This window comes from Nelusetta ayraudi, unplaced genomic scaffold (genome assembly GCF_046127955.1).
Source record: "Nelusetta ayraudi isolate G7.1 ecotype Tasmania unplaced genomic scaffold, CSIRO-AGI_Nayr_v1 ptg000057l, whole genome shotgun sequence".
Lineage (NCBI taxonomy): Eukaryota > Metazoa > Chordata > Actinopteri > Tetraodontiformes > Monacanthidae > Nelusetta > Nelusetta ayraudi.
In genome coordinates, this window is record NW_027466107.1 from 1,104,059 (window position 1) to 1,113,364 (window position 9,306).

The 9,306-nt window shown below is 48.2% G+C and overlaps 2 protein-coding genes across 2 annotated transcripts; both read right to left on the minus strand.

The window, feature by feature from the left end:
• Positions 1–766: 766 nt before the first annotated feature.
• On the minus strand, positions 767–5,396 carry cnp (2'',3''-cyclic nucleotide 3'' phosphodiesterase). The gene is made up of 4 exons (XM_076038768.1): positions 5,238–5,396; positions 2,474–3,886; positions 2,251–2,378; positions 767–2,159 (listed from the first exon to the last, which is right to left on the minus strand). The coding sequence occupies exons 2-4, from the start codon at positions 3,846–3,848 to the stop codon at positions 1,707–1,709; spliced, it is 1,956 nt and encodes a 651-aa protein (XP_075894883.1). The 5' UTR covers positions 3,849–3,886; positions 5,238–5,396; the 3' UTR covers positions 767–1,706.
• A 578-nt stretch (positions 5,397–5,974) lies between these two features.
• odad4 (outer dynein arm docking complex subunit 4) lies at positions 5,975–8,935 on the minus strand. Its single transcript, XM_076038771.1, has 11 exons — positions 8,626–8,935; positions 8,377–8,508; positions 7,991–8,141; positions 7,834–7,895; positions 7,585–7,735; positions 7,260–7,484; positions 6,958–7,165; positions 6,777–6,863; positions 6,411–6,607; positions 6,162–6,268; positions 5,975–6,073 (listed from the first exon to the last, which is right to left on the minus strand). The coding sequence occupies exons 1-11, from the start codon at positions 8,740–8,742 to the stop codon at positions 6,038–6,040; spliced, it is 1,473 nt and encodes a 490-aa protein (XP_075894886.1). The 5' UTR covers positions 8,743–8,935; the 3' UTR covers positions 5,975–6,037.
• Between the last annotated feature and the right edge of the window lie 371 nt (positions 8,936–9,306).

The window sequence follows — 9,306 nt, forward strand, 5'->3', positions numbered from 1 at the left end:
AACAAAAAAACAAAAAAACACGTGCCAATCACGCCTCGCTTCCGTTGATTGGTTTACGGCGTTCTTATGACCACACCAGCCAATGAAGACTTCGCTGGATGTCGGACGTGAACGCCAGATATTCTCCGTTGACCCTCGAGTGCAAGATATCACTGTTTTTATGAACAGCTAGTTCATGGCCCCTTTTACCTGTCCTTGACCCACTGCCGCTATTTATAACTTGGGATTGATCACTAAACCACTGCCCCCCTCCACCCCTTAAACAAATAATGTTGCACCACCCCCGTGTAACAAAACTGCTCGCCCCCCCCCCCCCATACAAAAGCGCCACATTTGCACCGTTTGGATGTTCACTTAAAAATTGCAATTCGTCAAAGAATTAATAAACATCTCCGCTTGTGCAATCACAAATTCAAGAAACTCAGCCTCGTCTCCACTCCATTGAAAATTACAAATTCCAAATAAGTACCAAAAACTTTAGTGCATCATGGGTGTAGTTTGCGTCAAACATCAACGTTATATTTAGAATAAGATTTAATCAAACACTTCCGGCCAAAACAGTTTCGCTGAGGTCTCTTGCAAGTAACCGGTTTTATCTTGATGAAACTGTACGGAATGAGGTACGATCGCCACCTGCTGGTCTAAGCGATAAACGACAAGCGTACGTATTGACAAGAGGGTCATAGGCCGTGTGCTTGAAAAGCGTTCCCAGTAATCAGCGTTATCAGAGCACGCCACGTGAAGAACAGGCAGCAGACCGCATGGCTGAAGCAAAAGCGGGTTCATTTTTCTTTATTAAGTGTACAAAACAAGTGCAAAAATAGTGATTCATAAGGAGCTACACAAGAGTAGGACTTCGAAATTACAGAGGGCACAAATTGAAAAGTAATTGCTCAAGTGCACAATGTTGGAATAGGATAAAAGGGAATGGTGGTGCAGTCTTGCAAAGTAGAAAGGACTGCAACACAAAAAGGAGGAGGAGGGGGGAACTTGGAGTTGGATTCACAGTTTTTGGGCGGGTACTAAGTGCACGCTGCTCAAACAAGTCAATTCATCAGCATTCTCCCTTTTTAAACTATGAACAGTGCAAAGATAACACAAAGAAATACCCCTATAAGTGACATTCATACTAATACCTTTAATCAAATAGATAACTTTGGCCTGTATGCTATGGTAACACACACTGTCTAGGCTGCAGACACGAACATGAATGGAAGACAACAACTAGTCCCTTCAACACACAACTAAAACAAGGAAAGACAACTTCTGTTGAAGCGGCAACGGACTTGTAGCAGTTGAGAAATGTGTTAATACAGTTTACCTCAGGATGCATGCAATGTAAGTACCTAGATTTTGTATATCAGAACACTGAGAGAAGACAAGACGTGTACAGAAAGCCGCGTTAGACAACTGCGGCGCTGTGGGCGGAGACTAAACTACCTTCATCTAAAACTGCAGCTAATGACACCTCAGCATAGAGCAAGGGATGACAACCCGGACACTGATAGGTGGAACAATTGACAGATAACAAGCCTGGCTGGATTGAAGGCATCTAGGGTTGTGGTGCAAAATCAACAGTACAAAAAAAAAGAAAAGGCACACAGCTTGTGGATTTCAGGGTGAAAAGCGCAAACGCTGCACAAGCTTGCAGCGTCAGCGTACGTCGAGGGTGGCCAATCTTCCCCGTCCACGCTTCCACGTGCTCTCTACAGAATGGTGCACTTTGGCTTCTTCTTCTTCTCCGTTTCCTTCTTGACCGGCTCCTGCTCCTTGCGACTGAAGAAGCTGGAGAAGCAGGCCGGCACGCACATGGGCTCCCTGAGGCTCAGCAGCCACCTTCCCTCGCTGAAGTAGACCAGCTCGCCCAGCTCCATCTCCACCACCTGCTCGCCCTTCTCAGATGCCTGCTGCAGGGCCAGGATGTCCAGCAGGTCGAAACCCGTTTGGACCGGCTCGATGCCCTCCGCGCATCCCAGGGTGACGTGGGCGCGGCTCCCCAGGGGCAGGGAGGCCCCGGACGGCGCCTCCTTCTCGGCGTCGTCGGGCCACAGCAGGAGCTGCTCCTCAGTGAGGGACACTCTGGCGCCAACCGTGCGAGGAGTGACGAAGAGGGCGGTCAGCGACAGCTCGTACACCAAACCGTAGTTATCCTTGACAGCCTGGAGAGGGTGGAGGGCAGAGATATAGAAAATTAAAATACGCCAGTCAACCTACGTTTTATATTCATTTGACCTAAATTCAAGTGCGTACCTCTCTCTCAGCGTACTCTTTGCAGCCCTCAGCCTTGCCGTAGTCGCAGAACTTTGCAGTGCAGTGAAGCATGTTTTTGGGCTTGAAGTACTGCTCCAGGTCCACCTCCGTTTCGGGTTTACCGGCGACTGCAAGAGCAGGGAAGACAGGTTGCTCGTTATTGGAAAGGATGCACACCTCACGGTGCACGAAGGACTGAACTCCTAAAACACAAAGCACTCACAATCCGCCATGTGCTTCTTGAAAGCCTCCAGCGTGTCCAGCGTTTTCAGGAAGTCCATGGCCGTGCACCTGACCTTCTCCTGGACGGAGGAGAGGAGGAACCAGCCAAAGAACAGAGGGAGGGACATTTCCTCCAGCTGGCCCTTCATGGTCTTCAGCTGGGCCTCCTGCAGGCCCCGCTTGGACTTCTTGCTCAGCTGTGCGACATCCCTGCACCACTCGGTGCGCGGCTCCAGGAAGATGGCGACGAGGTGGTGCTGCTCGGCGAGCTCCGCCAGGCGGGCCAGGCGGTCCTGGGTGTGGTTGGTGTCGTCCACCACCAGCAGCAGCGACGATGACGCTGTTCCGGCGCTGCAGCGGGACACCACGGCCTCATCCACGGCCTTGTATCCGTCAGCGGAGGCTTCGGGGCTCTCGGGTTTCACGCCGTGCTCGTCGCCGCAGATGACGGCGCAGTGATCCTTGTAGGTGTCAGCGATGGTGCGAGCCAGGAAGCTCTTGCCGCTGCCGGGGAGGCCCTGCAGGACGACCAGGGTGCGAGACGTGAGGAGGGCGTCTTTGGTCTGCGTCTGCTCCAGGATGGTGAAGGACAGCGAGCCGGATGCGGGAGCCGTGTCCTCTTCCTTTGGAAGCTCGGCAGCCACCGCCGGCGCCTCGGCGGACACCACCGGTGCGGCAGCTGCTGCCTCGGCCGACTCCTCCTCCTCCTTTACGCCGACAGGCTCTGTTGGCTTTTCAGGAGAAACCAACTCGTCGACTGTTGGTTTGGCTTCGTCCTCCTTCGGTGTCGCGCGTTCTGTTGACTTTGCCTCTTTCTCCGCTGCGAGCTCAGCAGCGACAGGTTTCTCTTCTACTTTCTCTTCTGAGATTTCTTTTGTCTCAGCTTCCACGGGCACCTCTTCGGTCTCCACTTGCTGGGGCTCCTTCTCTCCGAGGGTGGGTGGCTCTGCCTCGGCACGCTCTGGGGCTGTAACCTGATCCTCCAGTGTCAGTTCCTGTAACTGGGCCACAGGAACCAACTCAGCCTCTATCACTGGCTCTGGTTCGGCGTCTGCAACCAGCGCAGGACTCTTTTCAGATGACTCATCCGTCTCTGGCACTGCCGCCACCGCCTCGGGCGCTGGTTCTGGTGGCGAGCTTGCCTCAACCTCCATGTCTGCTTCTTCCTCAGTCAGTGTAACACTTTCCGTCACAATCGCCTCTTCTGTCTGTGGTGAATTTACGAGCTCTGCGTTGTGGCCGTTTGCTGCCATCTGCTCGCTTTCCCCGTTGGCAGCTGGTGACTTCTCAGGCTCTGGGGATTCCTCCGGCGTTTCCGGCTTTGACAAAACCTCTTTTGCCATTACGGTCTCCTCGCAGTTCATCTCAGTGTCCATGTCTGACTTAAAGTATGACCTCACTCACCACCATGTACCTTACAAGAAAAGAGAGAGAGAGAAAGAAAATTGTGTGTGAAATGTAGAACCCTTTGAGAGTACCAGATCGGATGTGATTGCTGCAGTATTTGTGGAAACAGGTTCTTAAAAACACATTGCATGCACACCCCGCATGACTCAGGCTTCGATTTAACTGCGTGCTGAAGCTCAAAAACACAACGCACAAACTAATCAAAATAGGAAGGGACGAAGCAAAAAAAAAAAAAAGAGTCCATAACACACGTTTATGTCTCAGGGTTGCCGACCAGCGAAGAGGGCGTAATAAAACCGTGAACGGGTCGATAGCAATTAATGCGTGTTAAAACCGGAAGTCAGACAAACTCTTTGACAACAAAAGAGCAGAAAAAGGGACGAATCTGTTTCCTGCGCAGCTGAGTTCTATTTAAATATCGAGAGAGAGAGAGAGAGAGAGAGAGAGAGAGAGAGAGAGAGAGAGAGAGAGAGAGAGAGTCGCTCTCCGGTAATGCGGATGACGAGGCACGGCTGACAGACTCGACAGAGTGGGTCGAACCTTAGGATAGAACGAAGACAAAGGGAGAGTTGATGAAACGCAGCGTCCGTGAGCGTCATTACCACCACCGTGCGCTGCCTCATCAATTTGCTTGTTTGATGCGTTGTTGAAATTCTTTCACCAATGATACGACCGAATTGCGCAAATGTTGCCTCAAACCACAACGTGTCATGAGACACAAGAGGAAGCTCCCAAAAAAAAAAAAAAAAAAAAAATCAACAGCGAACACATTTAACAACGACAACAACAAAACGGCTAATTATAAATTGTGTCTTGGTTAACACAGAAGCGAAACCGAACGTGCAAGAAATACAAACTGCGCACCAACCTTTGGTGTGGATCGGATTTGTCGGCTAATATAAACAGAAGTAAGCGAACCAAGCAAATCTAAAATGTATTATTATTATTATTATTATTATTATTATTATTATTATTATTATTATTATTATTATTATTTAAAAGCCCACTTTATTTCACAGACTAGTCAAGGGTTTAATCATTGACCAAACCAACGCCATGCAGTCACAATGTGGTCTGGTAGCGGGGAGTGGTGTGCACCCTCAGTTAGCACGCCACGCGCACACGCTCACAAAACCCACTTTTTCACCCCGCGCTGGCGCGCGGAACCGTTCACGCGGACAGCTGCGGCGCCACGTCTAGGTGGGGAGAAAATACAGAAAAGTTTGCAGTTTTCTCAGCGCGACGCGAGTCCACGTACAAATTGCCTACTTTTGTCTCCCAGCAAAAAACAACAACACAGCCGAGCGGGACGGCGTGAATGCGAGTGGCCTTTGTCTGCCGCAGCCGCAGCAGCTTACCAGTTGGCTCTCAGTGGAGGCGTCGGTGTGGTGGTGGTGGTGCCGCTGAGTGAACACGCGTCTCGCTGCGGACACAATGCAGGCTGGCGAGCACAATGTGAGTTAGCCCCCCCTGGCCTGGCCTGGCACGGATATCCTCTCGTCGCGTTCAAAAGGAAGTCGGGCACGCGCACATGGGGCGTGGTCACGTACCCGCCCCAAGACGACCGGAAGGAGCCGCGCCGAAACGCCCACCGACCCCCGCCCCCTCGGTGAAACGCTGTAGTCCTCATATTTTGTGGGGAATATACACTAGCAGTCAGAAGTTTGGACACACCCGCTGAATTCAATGTCTTTTCTTTCATTCTCATGACTATTGACATTGCAGTGTCTCACTGAAGGCATCAAAACTGCGTATGAACACACATGGAATAATGTAGGAAACAATAAAAGTGTCATGAAACTCACCTAACCTTTCATAAAAAGCAGATTTAGTTATTTAACATGTTTTTCTTTGCTGCATGACATATCTTGCTCATTTTTTTTTTGTGTCTTCACTATGTATCTACAATGTAGAAAGTACTAAGGATAAACATTGTATTAGATAGTGTGACCAAACAAAACTTTTTTTAAAAAAAGTGTCAACCAATGTCCTAAGACTTTTTTTCTTCTTCTTAAAGTAAAGTAAATTTATTCTGTTAGCTGCTGTCGAGACTGATGAACAACAACAATCCCAAATAAGCAATTTGAGAGTGTGGTTTCTGTTTTTGTCATTGAACTTTATTTTGATTGCCGTTCATTATTCTTCGAAACCTCGGTCCTCACTTTGGAAGATGCTGCTTTGCTTCATCGAGAGCCTAAGAACAGAACGAAAAATGTCAGCTATGCAAAATGTCTTTAATAAAAACCCTTTGAGGAATGGACCGAGGCTGACAGATTAGGAACCTTCTGGATGTCATTTAGCATGGTAGGGTCATCATCATCTTGCAATTTGGCGAGGTTCAGTGCCCTTTCGAAGCAGGAGACACTTGATTCAAAGTTCCCAAGTTTTGCTAGAATGAAAAAAAGAACAATGACTTTTAAAGATCACATGTGAATATACTTGAACAAATTTTCAGAAATAAATAGAAAGAAACTAACCAAAACATAATGAACATCACTAATGTCGGAAACAATAATTAAAAATATATTTACATTCTGCTTGTGAAATCAAAACAATTGCCATAATCTTCCATTTTTCATCAGAAATTTCATCAGCCGCAGTGAGTGAGCGGACACCAAAGTTTCGAGCGTCCTCGTTTCCACCGAGCTCCAAGTAACATCGACCGAGCTCGTGAAACAACCAGGCCTTCTCCTCCCCGTCAGTGACCAAGGGGATCTTCTTTGACCAGCTGGTTTGCAAATGAATACAAAGCAGAAGAAATTGATAATCAAATCACATGCAGCAGCATTTTCATGCTGAACACAGTTGAGTAGGAAGCTATTGGCATTCAGTCTTCACAAAATAGTGATCATTATAATTCAAACAAAATCTGTCATTGCGCTACTTTATTTACTTACAACTCAATCGCCTTTAAAAAGTGGCCAATCTGGGCATAAATCTGCCCAATAGCACCCAAAGCTTGGGACGTGACATCTGACAGTTTGCTGGACAAACAAAAAACAAAGCAAAAGAGAACACAAAGGAGATTTATTTCCATGAAATACTAACTAGCATAACTACATTTCTTCAATCACTCACCACTGCATCGCCAGCTCTAGGTCTTTTTGATGGTGTTCCAACGCCTTGTCAATGTCTCCGATTTCTAGATAGGCATTTCCAATACAGCTGTGCAGTTTCCCAAGAAGGACCTTCTTGTTTGGCATGTCCCTCTCGGAACACCCCAGGATCATTTTCATGACTTCGTCGGCTTTCTTGATACAAACCTCGGTGTTCCCAGAGGACAAATCTGTGCAGACGTGTTCATGTCAAGCTGTGTGTTTTTGTTTATTTCACAAATAGAAAAACACTGAGCAGCAAGTTGGAGCAGAGGTCTTCCTCACCCTCGTTAATTTCCTCCAAGCTCTTCAGCACACACTGGTTCTGTTCGGAGGTGGTGTTCGGAGAAGGCTTGTCATTTTTCGCCACCCTGTTCTTGGTCTCTCTCGCGGACGAGCCAATGGGTTTCTCCTGGCCCCAGAGCTCTGTGCACGTGTTGAGATTTCGGAGGCAGTCCTGGATGACATCCTTCAATGGCTCCCCACTTCTCGTCGTCCCCTGTGTCAGATCTGCTCGAGGGTGAAGATGGGACTCGCTCAGTGGGGCGGGGGGACCCAGAATCACAGTCGGCACATAAATCGCAAGGCCTGAATCCAAGTGACACGGTACCTTTATCTTTCAGCAGACTCTCAAGATGTTTCTTGTCGCCGTAAAACTCTCCCAGCAGCTGCTTGCTCGTCTTCTCATTCTTGGGAGTCTTCTCAGGCTTCTGTTGTCCTTTCTTCATCAGCTGCTCGAGGATTGCCATCGGGTCTGCCTCCTGCACCGCATCAGGGAGGGAAGCAGCTTTGACTTTGACAACGCAAGTTGTTTGACAGATTTTTTTGGAAGTGGATGCAGAATGTAACACAGACCAACCTCATCATCATTTCGGAGGAAGGACAAGTCTCCTTTCATTTCCAGCTTTACACTGGGCGGACCTGGAAAATTAGCAGGAAATGTGGATATATGAAATATGGATTTTAACACATGATAAAAATGTTGCTGCAAATTTTTACTGAGCTGTACATGTTACCTATGGTGTCCTCTATGGCCTTGGTGGCTTTCTGAATGCCCAGCCGGAACTCTTCGATTTGCGGGCGCAGCTTTTGCCCTTTGTGATAAAACATTAGTGCAAATTCAAACTCTCCCATGTGATAGAGCGCCTCTGCCTTCTGGTACAGTCCCTTTGAACAGAGCAAACTGGTGCTTAGCAGACTTCAGGTTGGAAACGGGAGCTTCATATCAAAATAACATCCGACTCCTTTGATTATAATTTGAGATTTTGTATGTGTGTATTCTGGATATTGAGTTATTTTTTCCACAGCTTGCTTGACATTTTCTTCAATCGATGTCCCTCCAAATGGTGACACTGCGGTTTGTGTTTCTTTTATACTCTTAAAACAACACCAGAAAGCTTACCTCTGAGAATATTTTTTCCTCTGCTAAGGAAGCATCTGCGTCTATTAGAGCGTCAACATACTGGCCCAGCTTCAGGTAGCACCTGGAGCGGCCGACAAAGCAGGTCCTGTCTTTGGGCTTCAGAGACAGAGCCTGAGGATGAGAGCAGGTTGTTCATGTGGAGTGTTGGGACGTGCTGGTCAGGTTGGTGGAAGAGCTCAGGGTGATGAACCGTGAACCGTCATCAGTGTTCAGCAGCCAGCTGCTTACCGTTGTGTAGCTCTCAATGGCCTTCTTATATTCCAATCGGGTGTAGAGCCAGTCTCCTTTGGACACCAAAGTGGCAAATACGCCCTTTGACCTTTTTCGCCCAAAAGGGTCTGACATTTTCAAACCAGTTGTGGAAGACGAGCTTTTGTGGAGAAATAAACACGTGAGTTTGCAAAATCAAAATAGAAGACGTCCAACTTCGGTGCGACCTATAAGAAAACTTTGACGACTGACTTTAATCTCAGAATTGGAACTTTCGTCCGGCGTCACATTTCGGTGAGGAAAGGCTGCAACAGCTCAGGCGAACTGGTAACCTAGCAACCGCACAACACCCGTGTGGGCAAGTGCGACACCCTGTGGCCAACCCACTTTAATCAACACGGGAGAAAATCCCTTCACGTTATTGAGAAATATACATTGCTGAATAATATGGCGAGCATAGGTCTGTGTCTTGCTTTTGTTCAGTCAAGGGCTGTTTGTCCTACCTGTTAAACAGTGTCACTGACGTTATGGAGGCTTGACCCACCAGTCAGATTTGACTGGTTGGTCTTGAGCGAGCCTACCTGCTCTCTCACACCTGGAGCAGCATCCTGGAGAGCTGAATGGACAGCGGGAGGCGTGATCCACTTGTCAACCGTTGACAACATCAGCTGATCAAGATTGAGTCACGCGGGCCACCAA